We start from the raw sequence: 22,962 nt of genomic DNA on the forward strand, positions 1-22,962 counted from the left end.
ACACTGCACTTTGAAAAAGTTTGTACTAGCTTGGAAAAAGTTTGTACTAGCTGTTCTCTGTGCTCACATGAAGCGATTTTTGTGTTTGATTTAAAAAGACCAGATGCTGACAAATAAGAGTAATAATGACTAAAATCAACGATGTTTGACTCCAATTTCTTCCCCATTCACCTTATGCACCTGAAAGGATTCTCTCGGATTATCATCTGTTGTACCTGTTATACCTACAAAAGGTGGCTCATCAATATCAGTAATATGTTTGCAAAATATTACTTCAGAAAAAAATACTTTCCGATCAAAAAGTTGGAAAATTGCTGGAAAAATGTATCAACCTGAAAGGAAATTGAATAAAATAGAAAAAAGTCTCTTTTTATTTCTCCCATGAGAATTACTCCTCACCCTATCTCACCATAAAGAATTTGTTATTAACAGTTTGATCCCTTTCCTAAAGTACGAGTATATTAAAATAGTACATAGAGTCTTCTGTGGCGTACTATTATTCATTATTTGTTATCTTAAGGGCTGAGGACAGTACCGTAAAGTGGTAGGTTTTTTGCTATTTTCCTGTTTCAAATTTAATTTTTCTTGGAAACGGTGCAGAATATAGAAAAACCCACCTGACAATGTCTTCGAAATTTAGTTGAGAATATTCTGTGAAATTTTCAGAATGATTCATTAAGTTAAGCGGTCGTGTTGTATTTTTTCTGACTGAAGAACTGCTGAAAATTGGAACGCTCGGAAATGCATACCTCTACTTGTTCATCGAATATTTCGGCTTTGAAGGCTTGTATCATAAATCTATCGTGACAAAGTCTAGATAATTTAGTTTAGATGCGATTAGTATATAAAAACATATATGTTATCGCGATAAAAATAAAGTCTTGTATTTTTCTGTGAAACAAAGTCAGTTTCAATGCATCCGTCATTTTTTTCGCTTTGGTTTCCTGATAGCATTCTGAAAAAGGAGACGTTTCATTGTATATAAACAATTTTTTTGTTTCGCATTCAATTTTTGTGAAAGTTGAATATTTTTTCATTGTTCATTGGAATCCATGTAATGTCCAACCCATACGATAGATTTATGTGATAAAACTTCTCATCAAAATAATAAAATGTATGCTGGCAACCCGGTACAGTTTGCTCATATACGAGAGAGTACAAGAGAAATACGATGCGCAAAGGGAATTGAGCGAGCCACGTGGTCGATTCAAAACTCAACACGCGGCCCTCTGTCCTCAGACCTTAAATGTGATGTAAAAAAATGTATAGAGTATATAATCAAAAATATGTTGTATTGTAAGTTAAATGCATCATCTGAGCAAATTTTAAATCAGTTTTTTAAAGGAAAAATCCAATAACCCAAGGTAGGATAACATAGTAGTAATACTACTCAATTATTTATTATTTTTGTGTGGAATATAAATAGTTTCTTTGAAATTTCATAATTTGTCACTCAATGAAGATTCCTCTTCATACGAGGTGGCAAAAGAAATAATGTTTTGTATAAATACACCAATTATTTTTGTACGATTATTTTCTTGTACAAGATAAATTCGAAAAATAAAGACCTTTTTGTCATAAAGAAATCATTACTATTTGAAATAGGTTCATCTTTATATTTAGTTTCCTACAAGTCTACTTTACTTTTCTTCATAATCGCTATTACCTTCTAAGTATTTTTTCGTGCCGTTGACTCAATCTACTTAACTAATTTGCATAGAATCTCACCGCCTGCGATTTGAACCAGTAGATTGACCCGTTCCCAACTAATAAACAGTAGTGTGTCCAGCGTGAGGAACCAGGGTTCCAATCTTCAACCAATGATCAGATCGCAATGTTTGGTCCACCACTCCGCTCTTCGTCGAGTGAACATTAATTCGTCCATTTTTAACCAAATCACCACACCACATTGTCTAACCTTTCCTTCACTTATCACAATAGATTCTTAAAAAACGGCATGACTTTTGATCGATTTCAGCAGTCGAGCAACAAAAAATTACTATAGGACGATCCCTACATCTCGTAGGAGTAACAATTATCGCGGACATTGTTTACTGTGCGCACAGATAGATAAATGATTGCTGAATCGAAACATCATCTGAAAGAGCTACATGAGTAGTGCGCAAACAGACCAAACTTAAACATGTTGTGATTTATCGATTTGGAAATATGAACGAATGGCTCTTACTATTCGAATATGCCTTCATGCGGAATGAAAGCTATCGATAATCGGAAGAATACTGCTTTATCACAAAATCGCCCGAAATTTTGTGTTCAAATTCTCAGTTCATTTTGGTTCAGTAACTTTGAAACCGTTATTGATTTATCTAAGTTGTTTTATATATCTACGCAAAATATATTTTACCGTCACAATATTTTATTTAATGCTGTTGTTACTTGTAGTTATTTAAATAAAAGATTAAAATTTTTGAATTCACATGATAATTATGAACGGACATTTATTTTTCAGACAGTTTAAAAATTTTCAAGCAGTTTTGCTAGCAGATTTTTGACTGTTTTTAATATTCCGCTTACACTATTTTCAAATGCAATGTTTGTCGGTGAGATCAATGTTAAAAATTCTCTCTGGATCACATTTGAAGCAATAACACCAGGAATCATAGTCGCTATATCAATCTTTGCGACAAAAACCCAAAATTACACTCATATATGAAAGAAACGTTTCGCTTAAATTACACAAGAACAAAAGATAAAATAGTTCATAATATCATGATTGTGATTATTATTCATGCTACATTTTTATAACATAAACGCAATCCATGTTATCGAAGTCATGATCAATTATGCTAACTTTTAAAACCGAATCGTTTACCCGTTGCATCCGTACATAACACATAAAATGAATGTCACACCTTCTACCTACACACCTAGAAAAAATCGCGCAAATTCACGTCTTCTGAGACCGACATACACTCTTACCAGCCGCTACCTAATTTTGGGTCAAAACCTACCCAAAATTTTAGGTAACGAGTGATGAGCTCAAAATTTAGGTAAATGCAACTTTACCCGAAATGTTACGCCATAACAACCCATTTTTTGCGATCAAGTCAAAGTTTGAGTAGATAACGACCTAATTTTGGGTAGTCTGCTTTAACAGTAATGTATGTTCGACACATATGTAAATCATTCTTGTAAAATTAAGTCATTTTACGAATAATGTTCTTATGATTTGAGGCATGTGCGGATTTACGCCACCGGAAAATTTAAGAATTTTTTACTGTGTAGTGATTGAAATGTGAAATTAACATTGGAAATATGGTGAAATCAGGACCGATATGCCTCGATGTGGACGGAATAATATGTTGCTCTTTTTCAGTCTGGTTTGGTGGGGGGGGGGAGTCAAGGGTGACTTACAAAGTGCCTCAGATAACGGAAAAATATTATAAAAACTTAGCTAAACGTTAAAAATATATATGATATCTTCGAAAAATAAAGCAAATAATTGAAGCTGAAGAATCTTGCAATATTTTTTTTACCTAGTTAGGGGTTCGTAAAAACAAGCAACCTGGATAGATTGGTACTAAATGTCAATCATTTTCTAAAATTTTTAAAATAAAAAAATACATAGACTCAATACCAAACCCTTTCTCCTCGTCGTACACTACCAATAAGGTCTACGTGGTCTATGAATGACCTCTTACTATACTGTTTGGGTTATTCTTCGAATTTTAAAGTCCCAATTGAATAAAGTTATGATAAAAATTCTGATTTGACAAAAACATCTTTCATAATGAAATGTTCTTACTGTAAGGCGAAGGATTGCCTCGCATACAGATTACAGGTGCGCGGCATAGTTCACGGTGGCACCAAGTGAGTTGACATTTGCGGTTGCCTCGAAGGGCGTAGATAATTTTCCGTTACTATACCTTCCATAAAACCGGCCGAGTTTGTGCGTCTGCACCGCACTCCAAGGATGATGGTTGGCACTGGCTGTGTTTAGAAAATTGTGTCATTACCGATGTAGGATGTAAATCAGTGTCAATAATCATTGTTCATTGATCGCATCCACTCTGTGTATGAAAATGGCACCATTCAATGAAATTGAAACGAGATTGAAATGGTCCAAAAGTCGGTGGCAACCGGTAGCTACCAAACAATGGATGTGACTGCATCACTTACCATTGACTTACGAAGGCTTCAACAGGTTGCTGACGAACAAAGTCGATCGAGTGTTTCTGATACTGTCAAAATATGGCTAAAACTCGTTTAAAAAAGGAAACAATTAAACCGAGGCACGTTGTCATTCGTTATTGATGAAAAAGTGTCTTTTCAGTAATTATGACATTTATCTACCAAAACGAGCATTTCGGTCATAATTTCAAGATAGCTGACGAATAGCAATCGTCGATCATTCAATTGAAAACGCCTGACATCTTCGACTGATGCGGATCTTGTTTTTATCTTGATCTTGAGATAGAGGAAGTCGGATACTTAACAACGACAAAAATCTCACGCTTGGAGCAGACAGGATTGAATTGATCACACTGGTAAATACTACATTGGAATATTTTGCGTGCAATTTTTATGTATATATTTTTTAACCTAAGCTGGGTTGATTATCATAACAATAGCTTGAGAAAATGAAGAATGTTTAATAGGTTTAAGAATTTTCAATGCATTGCCTTGATCCTCACGAACATACTAAGAGATTAATCTTTTGGTCTAATTGTTTCTTGTTAAGTATTTTAATACTACATGTTGTTGTTGAAGATACCGTTTCCGAGTGAATTTGGTATAAACTAAATATGTGTAAAAATCCGCATACTTAATGAAATTCTCACGGTTTTGGAACTTGGTCTTTATAGCGAACGCATCAAATGAAACACTCAAATACTTTAACAAGACCGCGATTCGTCGATGAAAACGAATGAAAACCGGTAGGAATTAGTAAGTCTGGTTTGTGCCAAATGATTTAGAACTTTCCAGTAGAATACTTCCCACGTGTCCATTCTGAATTCTAATCTTTTCTCATGCAGCGAATAATTCAAATTGATATTCTGTAACTACATAATGCCTCGACGGTTTTCTGTCATACCCAGCGTGCAAACTTGTGTATATTTTTAGATTGTTCCATTTTCATGTTGTTCAATTAATCTACCGGACTTCTGAACTCGTTCGCAATCAACAACGTCCAATTGTTCGATAAGATTGCTTTAGTTTGTGAATCGTATTTCTCCAGAAATATTGGAAAATTCACATATTTGATTTCTCTTTCAGTTTTCTATATTCCTTATTAATTTCGTTCAAAGTTATCTTTCTTGAAACACAGAACGCTTTTAAACAGTTGAAAAGGCTGGATTGTTTAATTCCAAAATATTTGTTTTTCAATATATATCTCCTTCGTTTTCCGAGCTTGGGATATACGAAAGCAAAGCAAAGTCTTGGTATTACATTCCTTTTGTGGAATTTGATTGTAATGTTTCAACAGACTTCGCAGCCGATTATTTTTTCAATACATTTATTTTGTATGGCTCAGGACTAAACTAGACTAAACGAGTCGGGTTATCTCATATATTTTATGTATAAATGAAATCGCTACTGTATTTTTCGTGCTGGGTCTCTTCGATACTTTTTACCATCCAACGAGGCTTGCGGAGCTATTGGTCAACTGGTCGCGCATTCGTCCATTAATTCATTTTCGCGGCTGCTGTTTTCGTCGTTGTTGTAGGGGAGATCGGGACTAGTCCGGACACGGGATTAAACCGGACAGATTAAATATCTTTTAAACCAGCAATTATTTCGATCCAAGAATTGACTTTGTAAACGCGTTTTCAAATGACATCAGTTAGCTGGGTGACACTAAGTCAATTCAGTTTGGCGTCAATCGTGTTTGTGTCAAAAAGTGTTATGTCATTTATCAGAAAACTCACTGCAGAAAAGTTCAGTACAGATTTTTTGCCAACGCAATTCTCACTGAAACTGATTCGCATGGCAAAAAATCAGTTGTGAAAAGTTCACTAGCGACCATTCTGCTCGATGATATTCAAGAAAAAGGTTCGCACATTGAATATATCTGATATGATTCTCGTACAGAAGATTTTTGGGAAATGAATTTCCATACCCTTTGCAGAAGAGAGGATGAATGAAATCGCGTGTCTGAGAGCCGATCTGTCAGAACTTAAATTCTCTTGAAATCGCTATCGAGTATCTCGTTTGACAGCCACTTTCACCGTATCGATTACAGTTAACGAAGATTTTAGTCAGTCTGTCAAGGCCATTTGACATGACTGACAAATTGCAACTCTGATCTCAAAGCATGTTATGCAGCTGATTAAAATATATTAGTCATGCCATACCATTTAGCTTGAACAACGTACGCAGAAGTAACAGGAACGCAGACTACTGCTATGCCGATTCAAACGCGCCATTCGAACACTGCGCCTACTGTTTATTCGTGACTCTATGACTTCTATGAATCAAATGAATCAAATTCATGCTAAATAGCGTTCTATTCGGTTTAATCTGAATAGTACAGTATAATCCGCCAGCTGGAAAAACAGTCTTTCGTCGCTATAATCAGTATTTGGAATGTTGCAAAAATATGTTTGTTCATATTAACCACCCTACGTGCAGTATATTGCAGTCATCATTTCTCAGTTACGCTTCTGTTGCGAAATTATTCAGTAGAGATTTTTTTATTGATGAAAATATAATAATTAAATTTTTCACGAATCACTTCGGTGTCGAACTAAAGCGTAGTGGAAATTTCGCTGACTCAAAAAATCACTTGTGAACTTCGAGGTTTAGAGTTCTGTGGATGCTTGTTTCATAAATGAAAATATCGGAAGTAGTTTTTTCAGTCACTGAGCTTCAGATCATGATTTTCGCAACACTACTTGGGTGTATATGTGTTATCTGATTTCTCGGTAGATTTTTGAAGTGGGTAGGTTTTTTACAGTGCTGGCATGTGGCCAGTTGGTTCTTGTGATCAGCGATTTGTAATTAACCGCCACACCTGAGTATACTGCCCCCTTCCTTTATAGGAATTCATTATTTTTCAACAGTAACACTATCATTTCGTAGGATCTTCCTGCTATGCGAGTTTAATCGGATTTTTTTAACAGCTGTAGTACTAAAACTTAGTCTTATTACATAACAATATGATCACAAATGAGTAGTGCTTTGAACAATCCATTTTTCTGGATCGGTAAAAGATGTAAATATTATCTGTGTTTATGCCAAACATTTGAGCTCCACCTAAAAGAATAATATACCAAATGAAGACAGTATCTCCTTTGTCCGAGTATTTCATTCATTATTCCATTAATAGAAGTAGACATAAAACACTGTCAATCATTCTTGTAAAATTCGATCATTAGACGAAATACATTTCTGTCCTGTAGATTTTCGTTACCTGTAAATTCAATCATTTTTTACTGTGTAAAGGCTGTTAACAAGCTCACAAATATTTCATCTATTTTTTTTAACGAAATAAATTAAAAAAGTCTGCATGATTTTAATTTTTGTATCAGAGTAGAGGTCATATTGAAGTGTGTAGTACGTTATTAAACAAACACAGAGTAAAAAAAATTTTCAAATTAACACGACTACCGTATCAAACTGCGAAAGCAGGTTGAATCAATATAAATGATGGAAGAGTGTGATGTAAATGTCAGAGACGAAAGTGACCACCTGCAGAGTAAATGTCGTATATCATGCAAACAAACTACTAGCTGTGCGATTCTGTGAAGCAGTGGTCCACTTGATTAGGTACTTCTCAATGATAATATTTTTCATTATGCTGTTGATTTTCTGTAAGTGAATGAAATCCATGCTTGTGTGTTAAAGAAGATAACTTGTTCAGTAGTTTCAGGATATCTCTTAACCATCATCATATGACTAAAACAACAAAAAGGAAAGGATTTAATAAGTAGATCGCATCTCCTTTAGATCAAAGCATTGTATTCGAACTGTCACATTGACACAGTGAGAATTGTGCATACTTTTTCATAAAATTAGAATATTTGGATCTGACATCGTTCAAGTTGTCGCAAAGTTGTTTTTGACGTACAGAGAAGCCCAGTTCTACACTGGTGGTGATTTACGGCTAAATTTTATATTCAAGTAATCTTGTTTTAACATTACTAGTATTGTGCACTTAGTTTTCTGTGTATAGGTTTTAATATACAGCAATTCCATGAGAAACTGATATACGATCTCTTAGAATTTCGTAATATTTGGAAGGAATCGTTCTCCATCGAAAAATATTTTTTAATTTGTCATTAGGGTGACCACTTCCTTGTTAGGGTAAATAATAAAATCGATTATTTCGACTTTCTTCAAAAAATGCATTTTTCTTTTAAATCATAACTTATGAATCACTCGGCTGATTCTTCTTTTTGGATATGTTGTCATAAAATGCCCATAGTTTTTAAGAAAAATATGCGAATATTGTAAATTGTATTGTAAAGTTGAAGCTTTGTGTTTAAAAAAGTCCATTGTATAATTTTTTAACGGTTTTCATGGTTTGCGACCAATGGGCAATATGTCATTTTATTTTTTTCTGAAAACTGAAACATTTTTACATAACATATTAAAAAATTTGCGAATTATGTTTTTTTTATTTGAGTTTTTGAGAGAAAACTTTAAACTTTTAAAAAAATTTAACTCGAAAACGAAAAAACATGCATCGCCAATTTTTGGATATGTTATGTAAAAATGTTTCATCTTTCAGAAAAAAATACAATAAATGACATAGTGTACATTGGTCACAAACCATGAAAACTGTTTAAAAGTTATACAATTGACTTTTTCGAACACAAAACTTCAAATTTTCAATATTGGCATATTTTTCCTAAAAATTATACGCTTTTATTGACAACAACCATAAATTAGAATAATCGGCCGAGTGGGTAAAAATAATGCCATGTTATCCTGTTAAACTTCAAGTCGAATTTTTGGTATCAGAAACAAATGGCTCAAAAGATTGCGCAAAAAATTCTTTTTTGTTTAAACAGTAATTTTACTCTATTATTAATTAAATCTCCAACTTTTCCATTTTTTTCACCCGAATCACCATATTAAAATATCGTTTATATCATAACGAATTTGATTGACAACTGCATGATCGATTGCAGACGAGAGTCGCGTAATATTCACCTATAATTAGCAGATATCCAAATACGATGATCAGCACGGCAAGGGACGATCGATGATAAAGCATTTTTTGCGTGTTGATGCCGTCTCTTCGAGCTTTTCACTGGTTCAATCAAGATTCGCTTACACGCGAACAGTGACGAAGCCGTGCTGAAAGTCCTAGAAGGCTCCTACGGACACGGGCAGATGTATTGAACTCGCGGTCTGCCGATGGTAATGCTGCTGGTGATAATTATGAAGTCACTGTGTTTTTGTTATCTCTTGATTTTTTTTTGCTCAAGGAATGTACAACTTTTAATGGGCACTCACGACACACTTTTAAACGGCACTATCATACCATACGTAGAAAAAAAACATAACACTTTGTATGCATTTGCTAGACAAAAAAGAAAAGGAATAAGATGGTAAATATAAGATGATATTTCACTGCACGACACTAAATGACATAAAAAAAGAAGATCCTCTTCAGCCAGTTTGAGTTGTTATTGTTGCTGATGTTGTTGAAATAATACACCGACGATCTTTCTCCTTGACTAAACCCGTGGCTCCCACTCTTTGTAAATACTAAAAGCAGCCGGTCTCCTCTTCGTTGATTTATGAGCCCGTCAATGCTTGGGTTAGCAACCCTCTCTTCACAGGAGAATACCTGTAAATTGATTAAACGATTGCGCCAACGCTGCGCACATGCTTCTCTGCCTTGATACCAACACCGAAGAGACTATTTCGAAATCGCTTGGAGAACTTTAACACCGGTGCGGCAGGAGTTATGTAAAATAAATGGTAATCTTCACTGCCTGAAGATGAGCCACGATCACGCTAAAAAATAAACTACCGACTGCAATCGCGATGCTTCGATCGTTTCCTCAATGCAGAAAAGCTACTGTTGCAAAAATCATTAAAAGTCAAAGTTGAATGCTTTCACCGTTTTTCTTTTTCTTATTTGTTTTTCTTTCAACACATCAGCTGGTCCCGAAGACTGGTCTGTTTGCTCATCCCCGAATGGGATATTTGTTTACGGCACTCCGAAACGGCAAAGACAGACGATAGACAACGAACCTTTTTTTCACGCAGAACGTCTTAATCCGAGCAATCGACGCATACTGACTGAATTGAAATACCGCAAACGGCTTGCAGCAAAGTCAACACCGAAAAAAAACCCTACTGCAAAGTATCTCCCCTTCTGCTTCGTTTAGTTGCGCGAGACGATCACGCGAGAGATTCGTTCAATATCCCAACTCCTTAACGTCGCAGCACTATCCGTGGCACGAGATCGTGTTGGGACTGAGAGCCTGCTATTGCCTCTCTGGGGAGTCCGCAGTTGGTTTCCTTCTGAACACTCAATTCCATTATGTAGATGTCACACGAATTGTTCTACGCGAATTGACGGAACTGAAAACGGAGATTTGTTTGACTAAAAAGCTACATGTTCTGAACTCTCCGTAACTGATTTAAATGGCAAAATCATGAAGGTAATAATGAATATTGTCAAAATAAATAAAGAATATTGCTTCTAGAACAGGTTTACTCTAATACCGAAACCTGTTTACGTTGTTTAAACTGTTGTAATCCTAGTTTGAAAACTTTCAGATAAAATGTTTAATTTTTTAATAATTTTTTTTCGTTCAAATACTATCAATGCACTTGAATTTTGTAATATATCTGTTAGTTAACTAACGAATGATTAATTTGTCACATTTTACTGACCCATTCTCGTTCTCTACAAAATTAAGTGAAGGTAATTTTTCCAACATTTTCAAAAATTTTAAATATTCAAACTAAAACTGGGACCAATAAGTCCGAGGTCTGACAGACACATTTCGTCGCTAAATAAAAATTCTTCTAGCGTTCAATGAAGACATCCTTCAGATGTCATCTGTCAAAATTTCATGTCATTCGGTTTTGCAGTTTGTTATTCATTGTGCTTTCCGTGACGCTGCTTTTGGCAAACTAGAAACAATGATGAGAAAGCATGAATTTTGTGTGTTGGTCAAACATTATTTTGTAATGAAAAAAAATCTGTGAAAGCAAAGAAATGTCTTGATAAGCATTATCCGGGGTTAGCTCTAAGCCAATCTATCATCATCGACTGGTATTGTGAAGATAAAGAAAGGAAAGGTGTTTTCACAATTTCGCATGAAATCTCGAATATGAAAAAAAAATTAAAGTTTGTGCCGTGTCACAATTCGATCGTTACGATGACTAAATTATATGCATTGATTGAAATTTGCATTGCTACCACATCCACTATATTCGCTGGATTTAATTCCCAGTGACTATTTTTTGTTATCAGATTCACAAAAGCGGCTTGATGGAAAGAGATTTCCATCAAATGATTTGGTTATCGCTGAAACTGAGACGTTTTTGAAGATATGGAAAAACTTTAGTATGAAATTGGTGTATAAATCAATAGTTGGGGTTTGAGCGGTTAGTGGAATGAAACTGAACCCTTTTTGGAAAAAAATGAAAGTTTCCTTAAATTCCACTACGAAGAATTTTTAACTATTTCGTTATAATACTAACGTAACAATTGTGTCGTTCAAGACCAACTTTCTGTTGATACTTAATGGAATAGAATCCATTTCTGTTATTGCCGTACATAGTATAGATCATTGAGTAATAGATAACGTAATTCCAACGGTAAAAGTAAACAGTGTAATTCATAGTAACACATGGGCTAAAAAGTCCCGGCATATAGATACACATAGATGGCGCTAGTTTTATTGCAGTCACCTTTTTTGTGGTGAGTGACGCTACTTTTGTTATTTTCAGAACAATGGATCCATTTCGTGTTTTAATTTTACACTGCTTCTTGATGGGAAAAATTACCGTTCAAGCAAAGCAATGACTTGCAAAGTGTTACGGAGACTGTGATCCATCAGAAACAACAATATAATTTGACAATGAAAAAGCGCTGTTTAAAGTGGGTGCCGCGTTTGCTCACTGCTCACTAGAACGTGTTGATGATTCTGAGCAGTGTTTGGCCATGTTTAAACGTAACAAACCGAAATTTTTCCGTCGATATGTGACAATGGATGAAACATGAATTCAGCACTTCACTCCGGAAGCAAAACTATCGTCATCTGAGTGGACAACAATTGGTGAACCCCGTCCAAAGTGGCTGGAAAGGTTATAGCCTTGGTATTTTGGGATGTGCGTGGTGTGATATTTATCGACTATCTTGAGAAAGGAAATACCATTTACAGTTAATATTATTGGAGCGTAAATTACAAAGAAACGACCGCATATGACAAAGAACAATTTTTTTTTCATCAAGACAACGCACCGTGCCACAAGTCAATCAAAATAATGGCAAAACTACATGAATTGAACTTCGAATTGCTCTCACATCTACCGTATTCGCCAGATTTGGCTCCCAACGACTACTGGCTTTTCGCAGAACTGAAAAAAATGCTCGCCGGTAAGAAATTTCGCACGAATGAAGAGGTTTTCGCTGAGACTGAGGCCTCTTTTATGGAAAAAGATAAATCGTTCAACAAAAGTGGTATTGAAATGTTAGAGCGGCGCTGGAATAATTGCGTTGCTCTTGATGGAGATAGTTATTTTGAACCAAAAAAATCGTGTTCTCTTTGTTAGGCCCGGGACTTTTCAGCTCATGTGTTATAACGTAGAATCAGTCGAATTGTTCACGACAAAATCTGAACACCCCTACACGCGTTTATCTTTGGAAATATTTCACCAACGAGTCAAACATTTCGCAGACTGATGAACGTATGTCTGTTCATTGTGTAAAATCAATTTTTGGTGATAGCACAAGCTTTTAGATCGATGATGACGTCAGAACAAAAGCAACTGTGAAATGCGGATCTGTCAGTAAGAACACTTGCATAAAAACTTGGTTTTCATGCAGGCACTGCCATAACGTTCTTAAATCTTTTGATACACGTTTGATAACTGCCAAGAAGACTAGGAGCGGAACAAAAACGAATTTCAGAAACGCCCAGATGGACACGAAGGCGAAGCAAATATTGCAGAAAAGATCAGATCTTTCGGTGCGTACTAGAGCTAGAAAAATAAAAATGTCTCCAACTTTCGTGCATACTTTCAAGCACCGCACAGTGGTTCAAAACCGCAATTTCACGCTCTTAATTTATAACTTATAGGAACGTGGTTTTTGAGGTACAGTATCTTCAGCAAAATTTATTTATTTATTTCGTCAAGCAAATGTGGAGTACATATAAATGGTTTACAATGTTTACTTAGATACTACGCATTATTTCTACGACTAAGCTGTAATTTCATTTCATTTTTGGACATACTAAGGTCAATGCATTATACGATTGATTGGGCTATATTTTGCATAATTTGTTCTAGTGTTTCTTTCTAAAAATAATTTCCTGGTTCGTAATTGACGGCTAGGTGTATAAAAATTTAGTTGCGATAATAAAGAAGGTGATTGAATGCGTTGAGAAATAATGTCGCTGATAAAATACAGCATTGCAAGGTCGCGGCGTTCTTTAAGTGTTTGAATATTGATGAGCATGCAGCGTGCTTCATATGATGGTAGAGGATAAAGGAAGATTTCCATGCTTTAGGAAAAGTACATTTATTAAGTGATAAGTTAAAAAGTAGTTGTAGTGGTAGTGTAAATTCTTCAGCAAGATTTTCTTTAAATATTGGTGGTATACTGTCAGGTCCAGGCCCTTTCGAGGCGTCTAAGTTTTTCAGTGATGTCGAAATGTCATGTTCTGATAGATAGTTTACATAAATGGAGTTGGAAAATGCAGGTATGAAAGAGAAATATTCACGGTCACGGTCAGTTTCTGAATAAGATGTATATACTTCTTGAAAAAAATTCGTAAATTGATTGCAGATTTCTGTACTATTTTTCCCTACATGTTCGTCGAGATGCATTTGAGATGGAAAATTGTTGCTTTTTAGTTTAGTTTTTGTGGAGTTAAAAAAGTTCTTAGGACAAGTCTTTATTCGTTTTCAATTTTGCGGTTATATTATTCATGTGCTGTGTTAATGGCTATTTTGAGTTGATTGCATAGGTTTGAGTAATTTTGAAGATGAGCATCACTTTTTTCTTGTTTGTAAGTTTTGTGTGCTTTTTGTTTCCTATTTTTCAAATGTTTTAGTTGTGAATTGAACCATACAGATAATTTGCTGTTATGATTTTTTCTTCTTCTTTTTATAGGCAAAGTTTCGGTTAATATCTTGTTTATAATGTGATAGAATTTGTTTACTTCGACGATCAAAAACTACACAACCTTCTCAAACATACTATGCTGCTATCATTACAATTTAATGAAATAGAGTCATTTTTCATGTATTTTTTACAAAATTTCAACTTGTCTATCATCAAAAGGCGCAGTAAAATGCAGATGAGATTATTTACATATTAAACTACTTCAAAAGAACTTTCATACCGTGGTTGAATTATTCGTCTGCGATCGTCTACAGGCGAGATATGTTCTTTTGAAATATTCTTGTCCTTGGCATTTGCAATGATAAGGTTCACTTCATGTCAGATCAGATTTCAGTATATATTCATTATGCCACCAAAATATGATTTTTTTATCATTGAAGAGAGGGGGGGGGGGGGGCTGTAGGTGTCAAAAAATCAAAATTCAAAATGATTTTCCAAAAGTGTTAGACCCTACCCGTCCCTTAACCATAATCAATCCGTACGATAATTTTATCTGAAGGTTAGTCTTTCATTTACACTGGTGCATTATTTTTATTTTACTCAACCCGTTGTACTCCACGAGAGCGCTTACGTTAGTGTTTTGTTGGGAGCGAAAAATACGAAAATTATATTATACCTTTATTGTCAGCAAAATATCTAAACATAGTAAACGAGAAAAATGTAGAGGACATTGTTAACTACAACATTGCTGGACTATAGCAATGTCTATCTTGTATGTAGAAGTAATCATTTAGTAAAAAATACAAGATACATTCCTTACACTGGAATATGTTATAATCATTATACCATACTACACCAATGTTTTATAGCTTGCTAGACATTAATATTTTTCACGTTTCGTCTTTGACTCATCAGTACAGAGCAGTTCAAATTGAAATGCTTAATGCTAAACTCGGCCGTTCAATTTGAACTGCTCCGTACTCATGAGTCAAAGACGAAACGAAAACAAATATTAAAAACGTTTATTCGCCCTTGCACAAAATTTGGCTAATCCCTAAATGAATAATAAAAATAATTCAAGACACGATTTCTCATCCTCTGCAACTCACCTTTCCATCTTTTGCATGCGTAATATATTTTTGTTGCTCGCAAATAAATCGGAACACAGTTTTTAACTGATTAGGGAAACATTGACCATTTTACCAAAAACAGTTTCAAAACCTTCACAATGCCACAAACATATCCAAAATCGGTTGTGAAATACAAGAGTTATAGTAAAATGAAGGCAAAAAGGGAATTTTGGTGCATTTCGGGACTTGTTTTACAAAAAAAACTATATTTCATAGAAAAATTTACAAAACTCAAATATTATTATGGAGATTTATTTGTGATGGGTTTTGAAATAAAACTTTACCGTTTATTTGTAAATACGATGAAATTCAGTCATTTTAGAGCGTAGCCATAAAGAAAAAGTCACGAGAGCGAGCGAGAGGTTAAGAACCTTAGACAGTTTCCAGAAAGGTTTGAAATATGGTTAAACTTGTTCAATTTCTAAAGTGAAATTTTCATTTCGCCGAAAAATAGACCTATGTTTAATTTCTTTTTGTAAATCCTTAACTATGGATTTCATAGCAGGATCGCGAGAACGTTGATTTTGTCTTCGACGAACCTTTTTTCAAACTAATCAGCAACTGAAGATTGTCATCGATTATAGGAGAACTGAGTTTAGTTTGAGCTTTGGGGACTGCAAAATGCTTAGCTTCAATCATGTAATGATTCAAGTGGTCTATTGCTGTTTATATATCTGCGGAATTTTCTAAAACAATTTCTTCATTCATAAGCTTTTCGATGGTTGATCTGTATTCAACCCAATCATAGAGCTAGATAGTTGAATATAGAACTTATTGGTTAATTAATTGCTTCATTGAAAATTCTGAAAGTAACAGAAAGATGATCTGAGTCAAAGTTTGCATGAGTAATCAGTTCACTACGAATGTGACTTTGAACTGTTATAACCAGAACTGTTATATTATATTATCAATTGTAGGAACAAGTTGGACTGTTGGGAGATAGGACTGAAAAATAATCATCAGAAAGTTGATTATGAAGTTTTCTTTCATTCTTATCATTTTTCCCAAAATTCTACTTTGTTCTGCATTTAGGTCCCCTATTATGAAACATTTAGATCGAAATCTTATAAATTTTTACAAATCCCTTTAAAAGCAAATTTATTTGTTCACCAGCGCATTGGAATGGCAAATATGCTCCAACGATAAAATAGATTCCATAAGATGTTTCTATTTCGTTTCGCAAGCTTTCAATAAATTAAGTATTTAATAAAAGGGTAAAATTCGATGTTTGATTTGCCGTTGGATAAAAATAGAACTACACCCTCACCACAACCTATAACCGTACGAGAAATAACATGAAAGGAAAAACATAATTTACCAGATTAGGCTATTTTTAAAAGCTCGAAGGAATAAGAAAAAATTTTCTTGAAAAATTAAGAATAAATATAAATACTTTGTTGAACGAAGTGTAGTAAAACAGTGTTCTGATAGCCGAAAGTAGAAAAAGAGGAGCTCCAGCAATTGTGTCCTTTTACGACATGGATTTGTTCTTGGCTACAGATCGACGTCGTCGTCAGGTTCCACACGGCCTCGAAGTAGGTCCGGAGAAAGATGAAAGGTACTAACAATCTCATATTGGACCCCAGCCCCTTCTAAAAAAAGTGCAATTATATTCCATATAAATACCCTCTAACAAATTCTGATCAATGTCTTAAGAACAATTTACGTATTGCAGAATAGATATTTTGGTCGGTCATACTTTATTTGGTAACCAAGTATTCAGAATAACATCCAGAAAATAATTTTTATGCGTCCTGTCTGATTCAGTACAAATGAATTGCACAAACTCGCTTATATAAACCAATTTCTACGATTTACCCTTTGCGTAGTTACAAAGAATGTTGTTAATACTCTTCTTTTCAATTTACAAACATTACATTGTAACTATCTTTTTCTACAATAATCAATGAACTGTTGAAGTAAAATTTGCCATCACATGAGTGCACGAGTCTCTTCATTTGAAAGGGCTTCAGTATTCAGAAACTTTCCTAATAATTCGTTTATCTGATACGAGCCCTTATACCAGTTTCCCTGTATGAAGCCATTCATTCGTTCAATCTGCCCGATGTTTGTGCCCATTTCACTACTTATGTAAGTCGGTATGCAATGCTTAGAAACTGAGCAAAACGTTCCTACAGCAACAACAACAACGCGCGCTTATTTACACTGCCAAGGGATTCGTGTTGCAGTCACTCTCCAAGCTATCATTCCCACATACTGCCCGAGCATGGAGACATCTATTACAGAGCATAAAAGATCACCGATTGAGCCTGGTTTGTGATCGTCCCAGTCATTCGGTGGGTACTCATTTCAACCACCAACCAGCCTTCAGACCCTTTGGGCCTGGGTTAAACATAGCACAACTCGCCTAGAGAATGTTGTCAATGCTTAGAATGGAGTCTTTTTGATACGGAAAAGTCAACGTTGGGATTTGTGCTCAGGCTTCGAGATCGCAGCGGTGTGTCTGTGAGAATGTAAATCATTCAACGGCGAGTTTGCCTTTCAACAAACGACGGTAGGTCGTGATACTATTTGGTTTATAAGTGCGCGCGAAGCCTTGCGATTTCAACTGTTGTTTCTGGGATATTTTTGTTCGCCGTCGTTCTTTTTTTTTGTAGCTTTTATGATCGAGTACTGCTGCGCCGATGGACTCCGAACTGAACGCTTATTGATTCCTTTAAGAAGCCAGACAATCAACCGAGCCGTTTGGTGGAAGAGATCACCTTTCCCGAACCTTGGCTTTCAAGAGGTTCCCTAACACCTTCGCTGCACGAATCAAATATAAAAAGGTCAAGGTATGCAGCATCCGACATTATGGCGTAATGCGAAGATTAGAACATTGAAAAGATCTGAAAGCTTGACTAAATTGCTATGCTGGTGTGCAAAATGTATTAGAATAAACTTTTGTAATATGATTGACATTTATTTTTCCTCATGTCGACTTGAAGGCTGGATAAATATGAAGTCTATCGCAGAACATTGAATTAGATGAGTCATTTCATGATTTTCGCTTCGAGTATTTGTCATCATAGTTATGTAATTCAACCATATCAAAAACTTCGCTAAATGTATGTAACATAAATTTAAAACTTAACACTGATTCGGTACAATCACATTTGACGATATTCTCATATTAGATGAATCATAGATTGTTAAACGTCTAAAAAAACATTCCTATACCACCTGGGAATTTCGTCTGTCATTAATTTAGATTCGCACGTGTGCATTCTTCGAGTGTTTTGAATCGTTTGTCACTGTCCAATCATTTTGTCATTCTATTTGTCTATCTGGAGTCATACATTATATATGCTGGAATTTAATGTCAAAACTTGTCACAGGGCGAACATTGTTAGTATGGAGTGGATATAATTTGTACTCATCCATGCAGCTACTGCATGGACGAATAATTAAACAGTAAAGGAATAGTGCAATAATAAGAACATTACATTTCTTAGACCTGTGCGGTTGACTTTTTTGAACCTATATCTCATATCTCATCGTTAAACACTTAGCGACTGATTTACAAGCTGGTTTCATATGCTTTTGACAGGATCAATAAACAAACAATGCTTGCAATGTTAGACTTGATTTTGATGGGTAGAAGCAGCCTGACAATTCTATTTTACTCTTAGAGTATCACAGCGATGGCGAATTTATTTAGGGTGGGCCATTTAAAATGAAAGCATCGGGAAACCCAATAATTTTTGACAGAATTGTCAGATCAACTAATGACATACTGTCACCCAGTCAGATCATGTCGAGATGGCTTCTTATGATTCGTAATGGTTTCTAAGCGTAAGTCGTGAACCAGAAAACAACGAAGTACAATCTAGTATCACCATAAAATAGTTCAATGGAACAAAATTTGCAGGGGAAAGTTGAGTGGAACAAAATTTGCAGGGGGAAGTAGGAAATTTCGAACCTTTGGGTTACTCCAATCATTAGTCTTATCTGTCACTATCCGACATTGATCTTCTGCCATCGTATTATTTCTGCTTCATCACATTTTTTCATTACAGTCGAGTTGTCGAGTTTGTGCTTTGTGCAATAATCAAATAATTTTTGTGCTCCCAAAAATTTTTTTGTGATTTAAAAACCAAAGTAAAACAAAATAAAATTCACAATCTAAAAAAATTGTTTGCATGACATTTGGTTCTTTGATTCATGGGCGGCTATTTTGTAGAACATAGCTTTGGAGGAATGGCGAACAACTAGGTATTTTTATGCTATGTATTTCTTGTGCTCCTAAATATTTTGTCGTGCGAAATAATAATAAATTATTGACAAAACAATTGTTTCGTGATTAGTGTCAAGCTTTTTATAATTCTTTGTTTGGTAATTTATCGCCAATATGCCGTGTTATGTTGGAAAACGTGATCAATCGGAAACTATTTTTCATTAAAATCTTTTGATTTTTCATTACGAAGTCATAAATGAACGTTTAACATGACTATTTGTTCAAATTGGCTCAATTTTTCACAGTGGTGCGTTTTTATGTGGTAAATGATGGCTTGACCTCGCAGAAAAGTTCGTAATGGGTTAGATCTAGAGATGGGCAATTCGTTCTCGAATGGTTCAGAAGATTTAGTTCTTGTAGAAGAATCAGTGGATAGAAGTTCTTTATTAAAAAACGGTAATTATCAAAAGAAATAGAGGTTATTGAATTTTATAAGAGAGTATATTGCTCAACTGCATTTTTCGAAAGGGTCACAGTTTTTATGAATAAAGTTTATTTTGTATATGGGGCATTCCACACAAAATAAGCCACCCAAAATTTTTTAGTTCATCTATTTTTTTCGGTAAAGAACTCGAAAATATTCGACACGTATTTTTTATTTCAATATGGTACGTGGAATTTTCGAAATAAAATTTTTTGAAATTTCGCGTTTTCAAAAAAGAGCCTTTTTTCAGCAGCCTATACTGAAAAATCTAATAAAGATACAAAAATTTTCCTTAGCTTTCAAATAAGCAATTCCATAAAACAACCTTCACAGTTAATTTCATGAAAAAAGTTAAAAATACATAAACAAATAAAAATATTTCAAACTTGGGCCCTATTTTTCTCTTTTTTTTTTAGTTGAAAAAAGACGTCTTAGGGATTTAACTCAATCTTGGCAAAGTTTCAGAGTGGAAAGAATAATACTTTCGGAGCAGTGAATTTTTCAATCACGACCCGCAGGCGCGGAGTTTATTAAAAATCATGAATATTCATATTTTACAGAAACAAGAATTTTCACCTGAAATAATAATTAAAGTCAAACAATTTTACACGGTGCACACAAAACATCGAATTTCTCAAGAAGGAAAGAAGAAACCCGACGCAACGAATGTTTTTGATTTTTGAACTCATTTTTACACCGCGATCTTATCTGAAACATTGCTGACAATAAACTGTCAGAGTTAGGATTCGATCAGTGGCGCAACATGTATCGACAAGTTAAGCCCGTATTCGAGCGAGTTGCGCTGCGGTACACTCCGCTCCTGCGAGTCGTGATTGAAAAATTCACTGCTCTGAAAGTATTAATCTTTCCACTCTGAAACTTTGCCAAGATTGAATTAAATTCCTAATGCTTCTTTTTTCAACTAAAAAAAGAAAAAAAATAAGTCCCAAGTTTGAATTTTTTTATTTGTTTATTAATTTTTAACTTTTTTTATGAAATTAACTTTAAAGGTTGATTTATGAAATTGCTTATTTGAAAGCTGAGGAAAAGACGCACATTTCAAGTCTTGGACAAATTTTTGTATCTTTATTAGATTGTACAGTATAGGCTGTTGAGAAAAGGCTCTTATTTGTAAACGCGAAACTTCAAAAAATCATATCTCGAAAATTCCACGTACCATATTGAAATAAAAAAATAATTGTCGAACATTTTCGAGTTCTTTACCGAAAAAAATAGTTAGATGAAAGAAAAATTGGGTGGCTGATTTTGCGCCCATATATTCGCGGCCTTTGAAATAGTTTATAAAAGTTTTATGCAAAAAAGTCATTGCACTTATTACTATTGAACATGTTTGGAAACTTTGCTATCATATTGGAAATTTTCTTAGAAACGAACGAACAGTTCAAGAGGACTAGTTCTTTCGATAGAAATATCAAGTTCTGAACGATTCTTTGAAACGTACTGTTTTGTCCATCTCTAGTTAGATTCCACTATAAACAGAACATGAAATCGAAGCGAAGAAAAATCAATTTAAAAAATGTGCAAATTCCTAAAAACTAACTTAGTATATATTTTTAGAAACTGAATTACCTAGAACTGTCTTGAAACTATTACAATTTATAGGTTGGATTTGCCTTAAGTTGAAAGCCGTATAAACTTTTTTCGGCAATAGCCGTTCCGTAAACACATAAATAGGCGATCAATTTTTTTTATTGGTTACTTAGGTACTTCACTTTTCGTCTTCCATTCGCCATAAGTTTCTACTACGTGCAGAGCAGTTTTTTTTAAATTTAGTTCTGAAATGCAATGTCCTAACTGATGTGCCGAATGGGTGAATCTAGCATAGATTACTCATTTGAATGGAAATAAAAATTTACCTCACTACAAAGATAAAAATGTTTTGTGAATTTACATCAGTTTTCATGCACATATTTTGGATCTGGAAATTGAATGGAAAGTTACTTTACAGTTCTTCATTTTTCAATATATATTGAAAGCAAAACAAAGCGTTTTTTTAAATATCCAATCCAGTTAATTGAAAAATAATACATTCCAATTTAATTTTACATCGTTCATGGTTTTTATTCAGATATTCGATTTAACTGATATCTATTTATTAGTACTATTGATTTAGATGCCGTGTAAAATTAATTTTTTTTCTCTGTAGGTGGACAATTAGAAATAATTAGAAATATTATAACGCATCCACTTTTCGTAAGCAGTGACCGCATTATGTCAGGATTGATTTTCATGTAGTAGTAGCTTCAATTGCACGTCTTCAATTTTTTCCGATCTTCACAGAAAGAAAAGATGAAACTTACACGACATGTAAACCAATTGTACTATTAAACAGACATCAGTTGAATCGAAAATCTGATTTAAAACCACGATTGATGTAAAATTACATTGAAATGCATTTAGTTTTTCATCGAACAAGGCTGTATATTTACAAATCGCTTAGTTTTGTAATGTAACATCCCATTCAATTACCTGCTCCAAATATGTGCATGAAAATAAATGTAAATTCACAAAATATTTTTATCTGTGTTTTGTAGTGCTCCATGCAACACTATTTTCAAGTCGTTCGAATCATGTTAATTTGCCAATATATAAACTACGTATACTCTACGGTTGCGTTCGCGAAAGAACTTTCTCATCTTTTTTCGCAAAATTGCTTCCATGTCACAATTAGTCAAGAATTGAAATGCACAAATCTTCAGATAATTATGTTCCGATTCCTGAATACTTTTCCTTCTCCTTTGCAGTATCTTATATTTGAAATTAAGTTAGGATCAGTCCATCCATCTCTAGGAATAGAGATATTAGATCCTTTTGACCACACAAAAAGGAATAATGAAATTTACAGAACATGTAAATCAATAGTGACATGGAACAGACATGGGTTGAATCAAAAGTTTGATTGAAAACCATCATCGATGCAAAA

At 34.4% G+C, this 22,962-nt stretch overlaps 2 protein-coding genes across 5 annotated transcripts in view; one reads left to right on the forward strand and one right to left on the reverse strand.

Moving 5' to 3' along the window:
- LOC131425399 (uncharacterized) overlaps positions 1 to 10,225 on the reverse strand; it is a 114,193-nt gene extending 103,968 nt beyond the window's left edge. The window contains exons 1-2 of the mRNA XM_058587273.1: positions 10,174 to 10,225; positions 9,121 to 9,493 (exon numbers count right to left, since the gene is read on the reverse strand). Of these exons, the coding sequence (XP_058443256.1) occupies positions 9,121 to 9,184 (64 nt within the window). The 5' untranslated portion in view covers positions 9,185 to 9,493; positions 10,174 to 10,225. The remainder of the gene's footprint in view (positions 1 to 9,120; positions 9,494 to 10,173) is intronic.
- Positions 1 to 22,962, forward strand: part of LOC131425397 (RING finger protein 17) — a 546,443-nt gene that overhangs the window by 510,313 nt on the left and 13,168 nt on the right. The gene's annotated exons all lie outside the window — the stretch shown is intronic.

This window comes from Malaya genurostris, chromosome 1 (assembly GCF_030247185.1).
Source record: "Malaya genurostris strain Urasoe2022 chromosome 1, Malgen_1.1, whole genome shotgun sequence".
Taxonomy (NCBI): Eukaryota; Metazoa; Arthropoda; class Insecta; order Diptera; family Culicidae; genus Malaya; species Malaya genurostris.